We start from the raw sequence: 17,285 nt of genomic DNA on the forward strand, positions 1-17,285 counted from the left end.
TAATCCAGTGATCTGGCTCAGACACGACCGCATAGTGCACATGCTGATTTGGTGAGTTTGTTCCTAGTTCCAATAAGTGTGTTTGGAATGCAGTGCTTGAATTCAACTAAAAAGTAACTGAAAGCAATTCGGGATTAAACAGGAAAACCAGATTGTACAAAACAGTTCATTTGTGTTGCAAAAGTTTGCTGTGTTTTTTTTCTCGTAGACTGATAAAATGTTAAGAAGTCATTGAGGTTAAAGATTAGATCCTTTTTAAAACAGAGGTTGATCTCGCCTTTTGTCTTCAAAGAGAGGCTTCTGGTGGTGTGTTCCACCTTCAACTACGTTTCAGTTGCCTTCAAATAGTAAGCGTGAAATCTTAAAGTTTACTGTGTAGGAAAATCGTACTTAATCTGCAGTTAAGGTACATTATTATTCAGTGGAATGATTGTTGTAGCAGGAATCATTTCTGAAAATCTGCATGTGGAGTCAGTTTAGAGCACATGGCTTTGATACGCAAATTGCCCTATTTTAGGCCCCAGAGTTTAGCCATCATTAGTTGTTAGGACATTATAGACTCCTCCTTTCCAGCTAAAGTCGGTTGTCTTGTTTGTTCTACTGCTTTTGGTCTTATTTTTTCCTATCGATGAGATCCTTTGGAAGCTATCTTGTAGCATGAACAGAATATAGACATGTGTAGCTAAAACACAAATGTTAATTTAATTTAAATATATGGCATAGATTTGAGAAAACGGAAGTTATGTGACTTGTAGCCTTGATGGTAATGATATATGTATACACAATATGCTTCCTTGTAAACAGGCTTTATTAAAACCACTCATTTCTGTTACTTAGCTAAGCTGGTATTTTTATGGTCTTCTATTGATAATTTCAGCTTTTTATGTATCATAAGGATAGTACAATATTCACTGCTTGTACACTGTAAGTAAAACATGGTACAGTGAGGGGAATTCAGGCTTTTTGGAGCATCATCTTATCAAATTACACTTAGTTGTACAACTAGAAGGCATAATACTGACTCCCCTTAACTGAGACTGCTTATAAGGATTATATGCACCTCTGTAGGAACCTATAACATGTGAAGCTGATCTCTTACTAGTCCTCCCTTGTGGAAAGATGACTTCTAGAGTGGACTGGAGTCGTACTAGAAGTCTCTAGTATATATTTCTGAAGCCACTTAAGATGAGAAAATGGCACTGTTGCCATGTGCCAGAACTCTGCACCGAAGACATAATCAGAAGCTGAATTTTCTTTCCCTCCCTGTCCCCTTAAAAAAAAGGCCTGTGTCATATTTGGGCAATCCATAATTTTCATACTGGAGCCTTTATCCAGTAGCAAAAAAATGCTCAGGAGAAAACTTGTTAGAGACCCAGTAATCATCTGAGATTTAACATTCAATGTGTTTGCACTACTTGAAAATTAGAGTTCATAAGTTGTTAGGATTTAATCTGTCACTTCATATAAAAAAAATGTTAGGAAGGTTCCACACAAGAAGTCTGCTGAAAAACTGAACTGTGGGAAGGAAGGCATAGAATGAAGCTAAAATTTTGGACTCTCTAAGCAGCTTTTATTACCTTTCCAACATCTAGAAAATATATATCCATACATGCATTTAACTTTATTTGAAGTAAATTAAGTTCATAAAAAATAGATTAATTAGGCCTTACATTCTCTAGGGAAACAATGCACAAATTAACTTAAATTTTGCCTCCAGTGGTAATGGAAAATGTAACCATTTTTAATTTATTTCTAAAATCATATTGAATTGCTGTTAAACTTTAGGACCAAACTAAGACTTAATGCCCTGGGTGATAACCTGCACAATAACTTAGGAAATACATATTTTTTTTCTTACAACTTGCTAATATTCGTGCTTGTTGTGTAAGCAAGGTCATTCTAAGTCTTTCTGGGAAAAACGTCTCTTAGAGATTCTCCAATTATAGTATCGCTGACAAGAAAAAGAAAGCATTTGTTGACCAACGAGGTATTTAAGCTTTTAACTTGTATAGCTAAATTTCAAATTCAAAAGCCTATTCCTGTGTGGCTTTTTAGAATGGTCCTTAGACAAGTACAGAAAGCTGTAAATGTTGGATAATAAAATGAGCATCGCGTTTGTAGATTTTTATAAGGCTATACTGTAGTTATAAATGTTCTTGAGGTAGTCGTGGTAGAGTAAGAACTGATTGTTGCTACATAAGATATTGGCCTTAGAAAGAACTTGTTTATCTGTTCGTTATCGTGGCTTTTTGCTGTTCAGTCTTCATCAGGTTTAACTCTTCTGCAGAAGTTGTAGCAGTGCAGATAATGCCTAGCTGTGTAGCAGTAAGGCTTCTGATGCCAGATGGTTTCATGTATTCCTTACTGTGACTTTATCCAGTCTGATAATACATAAGGACCAAAGCAAGAGTGGCATTGCATGCCGGCGATATGCAATATTCTGTGTTTACTTTCAGTGATTATTTTTCAATAGAATATGGAGAATAGAGCTGTAAAATAGCATTCCATAAAAGCACGTCTGCAGTATATTTATTTCTGTACTTGGATTAATCATTTCTAGTAACTTGCTGTGTATATTTTTTACAGAATGGACAGCAAATTGTGGATGAACCTATGGGAGAAGATGATATCAACCCACAAACTGTGAGTAAAAGATGGTTGTAATAAAGATAGTACAATATTGTAGTACGCTGATATCGCTTAATTTACAGGCAGTTTGCCACTAGTGTTTTGTTGTTTAGGTTTACTTTACATGAAGTGCAATCTAAGATCCTGATGTTTTTGAGAGGTGCTTGCTCACTGACTCTCCTATCTGGTTTGGTGTCCTACTGTTTCTTCTGATGAACTTCTATGCTTTCCCTAGTATTTTCGTATACTATAGGCTCTCCCTAGTATTTTTAATAAGCGGTATGCTTTCCTGTGGAAAGCACAAAGCTGAACATGGTAGAAATTATAAATGGGTCGGGGAGAAGGTTCGATAGTAAGATGTGTCAAGTTAGAGCATTCCTGAATAGGAAGGAAGGTTGAGCTCCTTTTTTTCTTATCTTAGCAAACCTTAAAAACATGTGGTTCTTTTTTACTGTCTACTTTTCCTAATGTCAGCAAGCAAGGCACTTCCATTGGCTTCTTTTAGTCTCACTGTTGCGTAGGTGAAAATATTTTACATCTATGTGTTCCAGAGTATGCTTTATTAATAGTTAAGGTTTCAGTTGTGGTCATATCACAGCAAAGGATCCTCTCATGGTTAAATTCAACACAGATGCCGTTGCAGACACATGTGCACTTACTGTGTGAAATACGATTCTTTCAGAGTGGCAGTGTACACCGTAGCTTTTTCCCTTCTAGTTTGATATGCAAGGTGTAACAGCAGCTATAACCTCTGTTTTTCCATACTATTTGTAAGATTTCTTGGCAGTATCTATCTGTGCCCTTTTGTTGTTAGCATTAGTCATTGCATATTTTCCTTATTGACCTGTGTAAAACTACATTATTTGCATAATAAGTCTTCATTAGCCTGGAAGATTCTTTCTATTTCCTTTCTCCATAGAATAAGAAACCAAGATACAGAGTTCCTGGCCTTCTGGTTGAAAAGTTACAAGTGTCCCATTGGAGTGCATTCAAAAATAGCAAAGCTAGTCCCTTGAGGCCCAGGGGTTTCCTAAGTCTTTTCTCTGTTGATGTGGTTTCCAGCTTTCCTCTTGTGTTGCTAATTTGGCTAAATTGGAGTGGAAAAGAACTTCTGTTCATTGGTTCAGAGCTGACAAAGCTAAGGGCTCCAGAAATGCTTGCGTGGAGATACTCAAAGATGATAGCTGTAGGTATCAGTTTCGATGGTGACTTAAGACCCCTTCCCTGCCTCAGATAAGATGCTAAATACTGAAAGATGCTTAGTGAAATTTTCATAGTGATAGAATAGGCAAAGGCTGAACTATTAATGTAGATCTTGAGTGTTTGCTGTAAATCAGATCTGGCCAGCAAGCATTAGAGAGGTCTGAACTAATGCATTGTGAAGCACACATAGGTGTAGAGTGGTCACTCTGAGCTTGAACTAGCAAGTGAACACAAAAAAACAGGTATCTAGCCCCTTTTTTTTTTTTTTCCTTCTGTAAATTCTAAAAGCCCATCCCTCATATTCCTTTCTGCTTTCAGTAGTCTTTCAGGGGAAGATCAAGGGTGAAACTGTAGTTTCCATTGCTCTTGTAACTGAGAGGCATTAATCAAATGAATTCTTAACCCAGGCTTCTTGAAAGTAGAGGTTACTGCTAAAGGGAAGATCACAGTCGGGAAGATTCATTGATAATTTAAGTTCCTTATCTTCACGTCAGACTTGCAGTTTACAAAATTTCATAATGTGAAGATACCAGTGAGTTCTGGTTTCTTATGCAATTCCTGTGACTTTTTCCTCAGACATGAAGGCAACTTAAGTGTTTAGCTGTAGTTTTGCGTTAGAGGGTACTAGCTGACTGTTAAGCCTGGTAATATATCGCCTTACCAATGAAACACAATTTTTGGAACTCCACATTTGGTTGCATATGCTGGTATTGCATATTGTGCAGACTTCAGTTTGTGATGAGATGCTCAAAGCTGTTTCCATCTATGCAGCATGGATATAATTGCAACACCAAAGGAGCTTCTCTCCCTTCTGCAGTTGTGGACAGAGTCAGTTTAGGTAATGAGTGGAATTGCCTTTTCCATGCTCATCTTCAAACGTACCAATAATAGATGTAGCTCTTAAACTGATATGAAAATTAGGAGATTAACAGCCTGCACTACATATCTGCTTTTGATTCCTCCTCATACCATGCAAGGCTCTGCTGTCTTTAACACACAATGAAGAAACAAGGAAAGCGCTTACAGATTACTCTAAAGTGGTGCAGTGTTAGAGTAAGAAAGGAACAATATTTGTGTGGTTAGAAGGCAACACCAGAAGGACATAATTTGTTCTAATAATCTGCATAACATAACTACAGTGCTTAGTTGAACTCTTTGTTTGAACTAAAATATTTGGGTTTGGGAGTGTTTAGTTTTGGTTTGTTAATTTATTCTGACCAGTGCCATCGCTTGATGATATTTTCCTTGTTTTGAGTCTGTAATTTCACCTTTTTCCTATGAGCTCTTTTGTTTTGTGTTTATCTGCTAAAATTATATTCTTTATCTACTGTATTGGGTTTACATTACAACGTTTTGGTAGGAGGGGAGATAGCCTCTGTGAGAAGAGATCAGGGGCTGCCCTACCATGTAGGACAGAGACAGTTCTCGCTGGCTCCAAAATTGACCAACTGCTGGCCAAATCAGAACCCATCAATGAGCTGGGGTAGGGAGAGAGTGGCTGGGTGGGCATCTGGCAGCCAGCCAAGGTTAACTCCCCAAAACTATTGAATTTCTCTCTCAAGATTTGGTAACTGCAGGATTACTTAGAAGTGGTTTCCTGTACTTTCTTCAGACATTTCCAAACTGCTGCTTTTTTGGGGAGCAATCTATTTTAACACAATATGATAGAATCATTAGGTTGGAAAAGACCTTTAAGGTCAAATACAACTGTAAACATAGCATTGCCAATTCCGCCACTAAACCATGTCCCTCAGCACCACATCTATCTGTCTTTTAAATACCTTCGGGGATAGTGACTCAACCACTTCTCTAGGCAGCTGGTTCCAGTGCTTGACAACCCTTTCGGTGAGGAAATTTTTGTTAATATCTAATCTAAACCTCCCCTGGCACAACTTGAAGCCATTTCCTCTCGTCCTATCACTTGTTACTCGGGAAGAGACCAATCCCCACCTTGCTACAACCTCCTTTCAGATAGTTGTAGAGAACAAATAAAGTGTCCCATCAGCCTCCTTTTCTCCAGGCTAAACAACCCCAGTTCCCTCAGCTGCTCCTCATTGTGCTCTAGCCTCTTCACCAGCTTTGTTGCCCTTTGGAGATGCTCCATCACCTCAACGTCTTTCTTGTAGCGAGGGGCCCAAAACTGAACACAGTATTTGAGGTGGGGCCTCACCAGTGCCAAGAACAGGGGGACAATCGCTTCCCTAGTCCTGCTTACCACACTACTCCTGTGACAAGCCAGGATGCTATTGACCTTCTTGGCCGCCTGGGCACACTGCTGGCTCATGTTCAGATGGCTATTGACCAACACCCCCGGGTCCTTTTCTGCCAGGCAGCTTTTCAGACGCTCTTCCCCAAGCCTGTAGCGATGCATGGGGTTGTTGTGACCCAAGTGCAGGACCCGACTCTTGGCCTTGTTGAACCTCATGTCATTGGCCTTGGCCTATCAAGCCAGCTTGTCCAGATCCCTCTGTAGAGCCTGCCTACCCTCAAGCAGATCAACACTCCCAGCCAGCTTGGTGTCATCTGCAAACTTACTGAGGGTGAACACAATCCCCTCATCCAGATCATTGATAAAGCTGTTAAAGAGAACCAGCCCCAATGTTGAGTTCTGGGGAACACCACTTGTGACCGGACACCAACTGGATTTAACTCCCTTCACCACAACTCTTTGGGCCCAGCCATTCAGCTTGTATTTTTCTCAACGAAGAGTACGCCCATCCAAGCCATGAGCAGCCAGTTTCTCCAGAAGAATGCTGTGGGAAATGGTGTCAAAGGCTTTACTAATGTCCAGGTAAACAACATGCACAGCCTTTCCCTCATCCACTAAGCACGTCATCTTGTCATAGAAGGAGATCAGGTTTGTCAAGCATGACCTGCCTTTAATAAACCCATGCTGACTGAGCCTGATAATGACCATCAAAAAACATTTCTCTAATATTCTTTCTGTCGTGCTTGAGCTACTTGGTTAAGATTGGTTTAGCTTTTTGATGCCTCAGATCAGTATTTTAGGAATTTATTTTGCATTTATTTCTAGGTTCTGGTGAGTAAAACGTTGCCAATAGTGATGTAAAATAATCTAGGGGTTTTTACACAAAAAATTGCTACGTCTGCTCAGTCAGTTATAGCTGGAAGTTAGCCTTTGCTGTCTGTCAGCTAATAAAATACGACTTCAGCTGGGATGTGATCTTCTTTCAGTGGTTCATGTCTCTTTTGGTGCAAGATAAACACTAATTTTAGATTACTGCTGAAACTCATTTAAATTCTGTTTAACTTTGCATTGAAATGGACTTGGAGCACTTACATGGTCACTGACAATTTATGAAATTTCTCAGCTGTAACTGAGGACAGTAGAGTGAACAGGCCTAGCATGTACCAGTAGGTCAGGTAAGAAGACAAAATATTTTGGTAGGTGTGTAGGGTATGCAAGTTGAAGATAGAGAGTGAGTTGCAATAGTTCTGTGTAGAAACATGAAGGTGAAAACTTGAAATACTGCATCCTTTTGCTGTGTTAAGTGTTTGGATAGTATGCTGATAATGTAAATCAGATAAGAAATTTAAAATAAACATTAAAGCCTAACACAGTTTTATCTACGTAGGAAGTCTCTCTAGTATTCTGTGTATCAAAAGATAAATTTCATTTTGTTACATCCCTGTTCTTTTGGTCAAAAGTAAACTTAATTTGCAGGAGAGTCTGAGTTGCATAGCTTTGATTCAAACTTGGTAGTTTGTTTTAGGAAAAGCACGAGATTTTTAGCTGTTTCTGAGGAGTGCAAGATGCGATATGGTTCAAAGTCTTGCTCCTCTTAAAAGAGGAATGATTCAGTATTCCAGCTCTATTACAATGAATATACTGGTTATATCTGGCTTTATAGCTTGCTGTCAACATTTTTTTATCTGATGTATCTCATAAAAGATCCAAGTCCACCAGGAAATAAATGTAAGAGCAAGTAGTTAACTGGCTGAAGCTTGACTTAATGTGGAAATTTAAGTGAACGTTACTGAAAGAGGGGAAGCTATTTAAAGCCTTTTATTTGCTACCTTTCTCACTCTTGTACTGTCTACCATTGCTTTTTGTATCTCTGTGTCTGTAGAGACTGAGTAAATTAACTGAGCAAATTAATTGTTTTGAGCTCTTACAATCATGATGCATGCTTTTCTACGAGCTAAAGCTAACCAGAAACTACAGCTGGTCCAGCAAGTACCTCCCCATTTTGTATGTGTGTGAAGAGCATATCGCATGTGCTGTTGTCTTTGTTCCGTTCTGTTATCTGGATTCAATTTATCTGTTAAAACACTTACTACGACTGATGTACTACTGTTGGATTCTACTAGCTTAAGCATAATTACTAACCATACACAAATATTAAGTTCCAAGCATTTTCAGTAATACTTTGTAAGTTGCAGAAAAACTCAAGTAAATTTCTTTTCAGTCCTTGCAGGTTATCAAATATTACTTTTTTTTCAGTACAGGCTATTCAGACTCAAACAACTGGGGTGAAAAAGTAAACCCTCTCCCCAGGGGAGGTCGTTGGGTAATATTATTACACTTGCATCCACTGTGTAATGACGTGAAGGAAACAATCTGGGTTACAAATACTAAACTTGGACTTTAAGGTGGTCCATAATTCCTTCTAATGTATTTTACTAACTATATTTAAATATATGTACATGTGTATTTAATTCTATTTTACAATCAAATGAGTTGATTCTTGAATAAATAAGTTTCCCAAGCAAACCATTTATGTCTGTAAAATTTGAATCTAGTTATTCCCTTCTCCATGCTCAGATTTTCCTTTGTAAAAGGGAGAATACCTTTTTTTTTCTTTTAATGTAATGAAATTGGAAGTTCATTATCTTCCAACACACCGTGCTGTGCTACAACTCGGATGAATTTTGGTAGAATCTTACAGTGAAGTGCATGCATCTTGCCTGTGTAAGAATGGACTTAGAGGTCCGTGTGTAAGAAGTTACAGCATCCTTGTAGACAGTGCAAAGCCTTTGGTCTGAGGTGTTAACTGTTAGATATCAAACCCATATAAAGAAGGCAAACCCTGGAATATTTGTTTCCCCCGAGATGTCATCAGGTGTTGAAGAAAGGTTACAGCAAAACTCTTCCATTACTATCTTCTAATGGATTTTCTGAGTGGCTTATTTTGCACTTAGTATCTTAGGTGCAGCATACTTTCTGGATCTTGGTCAGAAAACTGAATAATTTGAGAGTGTAAGCAACATTAGAAGTCAAGCTGCTTGCTTTTTACATGAAGAGAAAACAGATGGTAGCCCTGAAAAGCCTGTAAACTAGCAGATGGAAACTGCCACACCCCCTGATTAATAGAATATTGCAGCTTTGGCTATACAAACATATTTATTATGAAGAGAAGTATATTATTCGGCTTCCGAAAACTCCAAAAAGTAGCTCTCTGTTCCTCGACTGTTGACCTTCATCAAATGAGGGCTTTTCATGTGTACTCCGTCTTTGTTTTTTCCAGATAATTGAAGGCAATCCGTACTACAGAGCCTTGCTTGTCTAGCAGCATAAAGACTTAATTTGCATTATTACACTTCTCAGACTGAGGGTATAGGAAGATTGTCAGTCTACCTAAAGGACTCCATTTAGATGAAATGGTTCAACTTTTTCTGGTTATGTGTAAAAGCGAGCATTCCACTGTGGCATGTACATTTTATTCAGTAAAACCTACAAATTCCCACATGTTCTGTACTGCTTTGAGAGGTCCTTCAACATCTTTCAGTTCTCCTCCTCGCTGTGGAGGCTGTGAGCCCCATTCTCTTGAATGTCTGGAAAGCAAGGCTGATCACAGTTTCATCATTTTTATAAATTCAGAGCATCCAATTTAAAAGAAAAGGAGGGGAAGATGAGAGATGAACTCACTTTATATTTCTGTACTGGAGGACAAAATGTATCGTGCAAGTGGAGTTCTGCAATTGACAGAACTGTCACTGACGAGTGTAACAAATTCCTTTTGTTTTGGAGACAGTTGTGTTTCCTGATAAACATGTATAATACAAATCCTTCTCAAAGACTTCAAGGTAAGGGGAGCAATTTGCTGGAGCGATTTGTCCTTGTTATCAGAGACTTCCCTGTTGGGGACTGCTGCCCTCTAACCTGTCTCCTTCTCATACGAAGGAATATTTTAAAGGGCAAGCTCTCTTCTCAGAGATTCTCAAAATGAATTATGTAGCATATATCTTAATATTTCTGGTTGGCTGATGGTGCTCTTGGGGAACCATGCAGCCTTTATTCTCCCACAACAGAAGAAATTTCTTCCACCTGCTGCAGAACCATGCCAGTTATAGGAGAACTATTGTTGTGAATTAACCCCGCTGACCCCTGAGTGCTCTGCTTTGTACTCCACTGGGAGGTCACATAAAAGGTTTAAGAGAACAGTAGTCAGTAATTGTACCAATGCTGCAGTTGAAATGCCTTATTCCTGTCACCCTTAGCAGATACAGCTTATCTGCAGCAGAATAACACTCATACCCTAACAAGAAAAATAGAAGAACGTGGTTATTTACCCACAGTAAATAACCTTTCAGCTTTAAGAACATTATTGTTAGTGTAGGTCTTACCACTTACTCTCCATTTCTGCTTTTAGCTACCATAGAGTTCAGTTTCGTGATTCCTGATCACACTGCTTTTAGTGCATTCATACGCGTTCTTGACAAGGTAAGGCAGAGACCGTGGATGGTCTCCCATTTGTTTATTTAAAAATTTGTAAGTCTTCAACGCGTAAACAACTGTATTGCAGTTAAATTGTAATTCTCAAGATATCTCAGTTTTGAGGAGGAAGTAGCTGGATGTTTAAAACAATTGAAGAGAGGAAAGCTTCAAGTAATTTTTGTACCATTTATGAAATACTTGAAATCCTTGTGTTGCAGTAACCTCCTCCTGTTCAAGAACCTTTGCTTATCCCGGAACAAATATTGAATCATTTTTTATGCCGTGTTACTGCTGTTGTAGTAGAGGCTGTTTCTTCCAAAAAGGCTGTAATACACTAGACCGTGAAGAGTACATTGTAACTGAGGACTCAAGGTGTAGTAGTAGTTCCTGAATGCCTGTATCATCTATAATAATAATAATAATTGTACATATTCAGTACATAGAATTTGAAAGATTCATCCCTGTGGGTGTGGCATAAATAAAGACCTAGAGGAGTACAAGAGAACACATAAAAGGCACGTTTTGGCTTGTGGGGTCCTGATAAAGCCAGGAATGAGGGGTCTTAATTTCATCTTTGCATTTGGGCAAGAGGGTCTTTGCTCACGCTGGGGAGACATATAATCCAGGTTTTAAAGGCAAAGTTAGAAACTGATACTCTAGGCAGCCAGGATGTGGTATAGAGATAGAAGCAACATGTTCTGTCACTTAAAATAAATAAATAGCTGGCTTTGTCTTCTGAAGAGGAATTAAAACCTAAAAAAATTGCAGTAATCTAGTTATTTTTTAGAACCCAGTCAAGGGAGATAGTTTGGAGGATTTGTTTGTTTTAAAGTCCTGTGCAGGAAGAAGTACAGTATTTTGCTGTATGTTTCCTTTGGTACAGAGTCACTAAATGGAATCACCTGGATCTGTTTATAGCTGAGTACTTGTATATGCCTTTGACTAAATGTTGGTACTTGCCTTTATTTATTGCTTGCAGTCTTGCTCCATATTCTAATGGAGCATGCACTGTGTAATACAGTGTTTTTAATAACTATCAGAAAAGCTAGGTGTACTGTCAATATTCAGAATAATAACTTCTGTACTGACTCTAGAGAGAGATCAAATTAAAAACTTCATCTCTAGCTGTTCAAAGTAATTAGATTGAATTCTAATTATTAGAAACATTTGAAGATTTTTTTTTTTAAATAGTGAAAGAAAGTTTAGGTATTTTTATTACTTTAAGAAATTTTTCACTCTCTACAGAGCAATATAATATTGGTGCATAAGTCAGATGTTCGAGCTGGGTGATCCAATTCAAATAATTTTTGCAGTCTGTCTTGGCCTAACCTCTATAACATCTGTGTAGCATTTTCTACGTGCAGGATTTCAAAGGGCTATGCACAAGGTCCGTTTGGTCCTCTAGCAACTCTAGTAAATAAAAATTGTCATTAAGCATAAGCACGCATCATTTTCTGCATTGAAATCTAAAAAGTAGCGATATACGATATCTTAAAATATTTTGTAAAATAAATTAAAATTCATAAAAATACAATTATCACATGTAGAACTTAAAATAGTTGCTATTCTGCTTAGCTAGTGAAATGTTGCATACTAGCATGATTTCTGAAATAGCTGTTGATTTTTTTTTTGTTCTTTTCTGGGAACTAGGAATAAATAACATCTGCAACAGCATGTTGCTATCAGGCAATCTGTTTAAGTTCCCTGTGCTGATCTCTATAGCATCAGCGACATGAGTACCACTGCTGCCCAGTTTTTCTTTACCACAGGGCGGGGAGGAGGAATAAATAAAAAAAAAAAATCAATGCCTTTTTTTTCTCCTTTTCCTTTTCCCCCTCCGTCTCTCTCCCCACCCCCCAGCTGTGTCTGACTTGCCTGACAGGAAATTTTCTAATTGCCGGAACAGCTGGTCACAGCGAAAACGCCAGGGTTGGTCTTCCCTGCTAGACTTATGATCGCTCAGTCAGAAAATCTAAACATCATGGTTTCTTAGTCATGTTTAAGTTTCTCGCTCTACGTGTTCGTTCTGTTCGGGTGAGCTTAGTTTCTTCTTTAAAAGAATAAGGGAGAAAAGGGGAAATTTTACTTTAATTAAACTTCTAATTTCAAAGCAATTTTAGTCTTTCACTGCTTTGTGATAAGTGCTGTTTGTATACAAAGCCTTTTGTATTTTCTTTTTAAAAGAAAAAAGTTTGTGGTGTGCTCATACTTTGTGGAAGTTTCTAAGGTACCTGTTGATAATTTAGCCTTATTGGAAAAATTTTACCTGTATGTAAATACTGCAAAACTTACCTTTTTTTTTTTCCTCCAGAAATGTATGAGTGTAGCTGTATGTTAAGTTTTTTCACTGAGAGTCTAGTTTTATTAAAAATGTTTGTATTTTTAAAATTAATACGTAGTTTTTATTTTAATAGCTACATTTTCATGTAGTACTTTAAACTGAAAAATATGGTTATGTGTGGAGTAACAGTTAAAATAACTCAGGCTTATTAATATCTTAAATTTACTTCTGAAAATGGTATTAAGAATAGTAACACTTTTGCTTGCAGTACAGTTAATGTTATGGTTATTTCAAATTTTAAATGCTAAATTAGTCATTTCAGACATATATTTTGTATAATTTATCTTGTTGAGCATATATTTAAACATAAAAGTTGTTTTTTTAAGTTGAGAAAAATCTCTAGGGGAGAACTGTATTATCCTGAGCACTGTTTCGGAACTATTTCATGATACATATAAACATGTAATGTGACAGAGCCTTTTATAGTTGAAACTCAAATCATTTTCATGTTTCTCCTCCTGTAAATCTGGAAATACTTTTTTTTTTGGGGGGGGGGGGAGAACAAAACAAAACAACGAAAAAACCAAAACACCCTTCTTGAAACACCGTTCTTGTACACTGTCTTAACATCTTAAGTGAAGCAGGTCTACTAATTTGTAAATAAAAGGCATAGTAATTTAGCACCTACTAGCCTATGTACTGGTTTAAACTTTGCAATGTGTGTTAGAAAATGAAAAGGAAATTACTTGCCATAACTGAAGCACTAAAACAAGACATGCAATAGAACATAGGCTGCGTTATATACATATTTTTTTAACATAAACCTTGTGAAATAAACATTCCTTAACTCAGTTCTGAATTGTAGTTCTTTTCCACAGGCAACATGAAAGGCATTTCTTAGAATTCTCTGATCAAATAAAAAGGAATTATTTGATCTACTTATGGCAGCTTGATTATATTGTCTTTAACATTCTATTGATTTTAAAATGCTAGATAATGGAAACCAAACTAAAGGTTTTCAGCCCATATAAATTTTAGAGTATGTTTAGGATATTATCTCAATAAAACCGGAATCATAGCTTTCATAGGTTAGTGCTGAATATGCTCATGGATTTTTTTTTTAAGTCATTGATTTATTATTTTTTTTTAGCTTTGAATTATTTTTTTTAATTGCAATGCTCTAAAATGTTAGTGCTTGCAAAGTAGGAACAAAACTTATATCAAAGTTACTGGGAAATGAAAGTTACACCCAGTGAGTATTTTTTTCCAGTGCTGCCATGCACAGTCTAGTTCATGAGATAATTTCGTGGTGTTTGATCAAAAGAATTGCATTACAAAACTGCTTTTGGCGACTAACATTGAGTTTTTAAAATGTTTACAGAATTCCTCGGCTTTACCTGTTAAACTTGTGCTCACAGTTCCTTTGGGAAGGAAGGAGTAAGAGTCCTACTTCTATCCTGGCGTTTGTATTTTCATTCTGAGGGGGGAAAGCATCTTCAGAATTACCCTGCCAGTTTGGCCAGTTATGTTTATCCAAAGGGGTTCATCTGTCCATTGCCTTGTTGCTCTGTGACAGGACTCATTCTTCAAACTCCTATCTTGCTTCACCTATAACACCAAAAGAGTGGGAGGAGTTTGGACTCGGTAACCAGGTTTGCAGTCTTCATTATATGAGTTGACTACTTGGAACAAATCATAGAATCATAGGGTTGGAAGGGACCTCTGGAGATCATCTAGTCCAACCCCCCTGCCAGAGCAGGGTCACCTACAGCAGGTTGCACAGGAACGCGTCCAGGCAGGTTTTGAATGTCTCCAGAGAGGGAGACTCCACCACCTCTCTGGGTAGCCTGTGCCAGTGCTCTGCCACCCTCAAAGGAAAGAAGTTCCTCCTCATGTTTAGGTGGAACTTCCTATGCTCAAGTTTGTGCCCATTACCTCTTGTCTTGTCGCTGGGCACCACTGAAAAGAGATTGGCCCCATCCTCCTGACACCCACCCTTTAAGTATTTATAAGTGTTGATAAGATCCCCCCTCAGTCGTCTTTTTTCCACACTGAAGAGACCCAAATCCCTCAGCCTTTCTTCATAAGAGAAGTGTTCCAGTCCCCTCATCATCTTGGTAGCTCTCTGCTGCACCTTCTCCAGCAGTTCCCTGTCCTTCTTGAACTGGGGAGCCCAGAACTGGACACAGTACTCCAGATGCGGCCTCACCAAGGCAGAGTAGAGGGGGAGGATGACCTCCCTCGAATCTGCTGGCCACAGTCTTCTTGATGCACCCCAGGATGCCATTGGCCTCCTTGGCCACGAGGGCACATTGGTGGCTCATGGCCATCCTGTTGTCCACTAGGACTCCCAGGTCTCTTTCCACTGAGCTGCTCTCCAGCAGGTCAGCCCCCAACCTGTACCAGTGCATGGGGTTATTCCTCCCCAGGTGCAGCACCCTATACTTGCCCTTGTTGAATTTCATAAGGTTCCTTTCTGCCCAACTCTCCAACCTGTCCAGGTCTCTCTGTGTGGCGGCACAGCCTTCTGGTGCGTCAGCCACCCCCCCAGCTTTGTGTCATCAGCAAACTTGCTGAGGGTGCACTCTATCCCCTCATCCAGGTCATTGATGAATATATTGAAGAGGACTGGACCCAGTACTGACCCCTGGGGAACACCACTTGTCACTGATCTCCAACTAGACTCTGTGCCCCTAATCACGACCCTCCGAGCTCTGTCTTTCAGCCAGTTATTTATCCACCCCACTGTCCATTCATCTAACCCACTCTTCCTAAGCTTCCCTATGAGGATGCTGTGGGAGACTGTGTCGAACGCCTTGCTCAAGTCAAGGTAGACCACATCCACCACCCTCCCCTCATCTATCCATCCAGTCATGCCATCATAGAAGGCTATCAGATTAGTCAGACATGATTTCCCCTTGGTGAATCCATGTTGAGTACTTCTGATAGCTTTCTTTTCCTCCACATGCCTTGAGATGACGCCCAGAACGAGCTGTTCCATCATCTTTCCAGGGATGGAGGTGAGGCTGACCGGCCTGTAGTTCCCCGGCTCCTCCTTCTTGCCCTTTTTGAAGACTGGAGTGACATTGGCTTTCCTATGTGGACACAGATATCCTTCTACATCTCAAAACTGTTGTAGTAGAAAGCCAGGAATGGAAGAGAGTAGAAGGTGTAGAGAGTAAGGAGTAAATGTATAAATACAGTGATTCTTTATTATTAATCTCTATGCACTGTTTTTCTCTTAGAGACTTAACAATTAAGGAATAGTAAAAAAACGACCCTGAAACTAAATATTTGCAAAGAGAGTTTGCGTTTAGGAAATCTTATATTCTGTCAGGTGAAACAATAGATGCCATCTGCAACAGGTAATTTGATGTCAGTTGAAAGTGTACATTTTTCTATCTTTTACAAAGACACAGACATAAATTGTGAAAACCTGTATTTCTGACTTCAAATGTCCATGTGATTAGAACAAACTTCTGCTCTACTCATGCTTTTCTTTGGTACTAGTGTAAAAACAGACAACATACACAGAATATCCTGAAGTCAGCTTAACTTAATTTTATGCATGGCAATGCTTTGATTTGTGTTGTATTAGATTAATTGCTACTTCAGAAGCAGCATTTTTAATCAGCTTTTTAGAACAGTTGTTTCTGTACAAGCATTTAAGTAATCATTAGTTCTATTAAGTGACTCAAATGGAATATTAGTCACAAATATAAGGAATGGGGTTTTTATTCCATGGTTTAGCTCACTAACATTGCTTACTGAAGTAATGGGAGATCGTGAAATGCATGTTGGACATTAAACTTTTTGTTTTTTAAAGGCAGTTTTGAATTTAAAGGTAGGAATATAATGAGTATAGAATGTGTTTGAAATTTTTTAAAAATACCTAGACTGGTGCACTCCTCTACACTTTTAACTTAGTAAAGATTTCCATGAGCCCTAATACAAAAGGTAAAAGTAAATGGTTTTCAGTTTGTTGGTGCTCTCTTACTTCAAAATGCACAGCTTATAGGGATTTTATTTCTTCAGGTAATACTGAAAATTCTTCCTACATTCATAACAAGTTGGGAAAGGAAAAATGCATCTAGGAGACTTCCTGGCTCAAGGGAGGGGAGGAAAAGGAAATTATGTATATGAGCTGGGGAACTGTGCCAACATTGAGTCATCCTTTTAAAATCACTTGATATCCAATAAGCTTACTGTCCTTACAGCACACAACTGCTTTATGTAACTTCAGCACCGAGGTTTAATATCATAGTCAATATTTCAGAAATGGTTTCTATTTGATTACAAGAATCAACACTATTCTGCCTGTGACAGACAGAAAAAATATTTTGCCAAATGCAGCAATGTCCAGCTGAGCTCTGAGAAATACAATGAAGGCTAACAAACAATGAAGGCTAAAAGGAAACTTGCAGTCGCAGTTGGAGTAGTGTTAAGTAACTTGCTAGGGAACCCATATTTCTGTTTTCAGCTTTATCTTCACTT

At 38.4% G+C, this 17,285-nt stretch overlaps 1 protein-coding gene across 2 annotated transcripts in view; it reads left to right on the top strand.

The window, feature by feature from the left end:
- The window catches only part of RPS6KA3 (ribosomal protein S6 kinase A3), an 80,134-nt gene that overhangs the window by 10,863 nt on the left and 51,986 nt on the right, over positions 1 to 17,285 (top strand). For both annotated transcript variants that reach the window (XM_074605181.1, XM_074605188.1), the window contains exon 2: positions 2,587 to 2,643. In XM_074605181.1, coding sequence (XP_074461282.1) covers positions 2,587 to 2,643 — 57 coding nt within the window. The remainder of the gene's footprint in view (positions 1 to 2,586; positions 2,644 to 17,285) is intronic.

The sequence above is a fragment of the Larus michahellis genome, chromosome 1 (genome assembly GCF_964199755.1).
Source record: "Larus michahellis chromosome 1, bLarMic1.1, whole genome shotgun sequence".
In the NCBI taxonomy this organism is placed as follows: Eukaryota; Metazoa; Chordata; class Aves; order Charadriiformes; family Laridae; genus Larus; species Larus michahellis.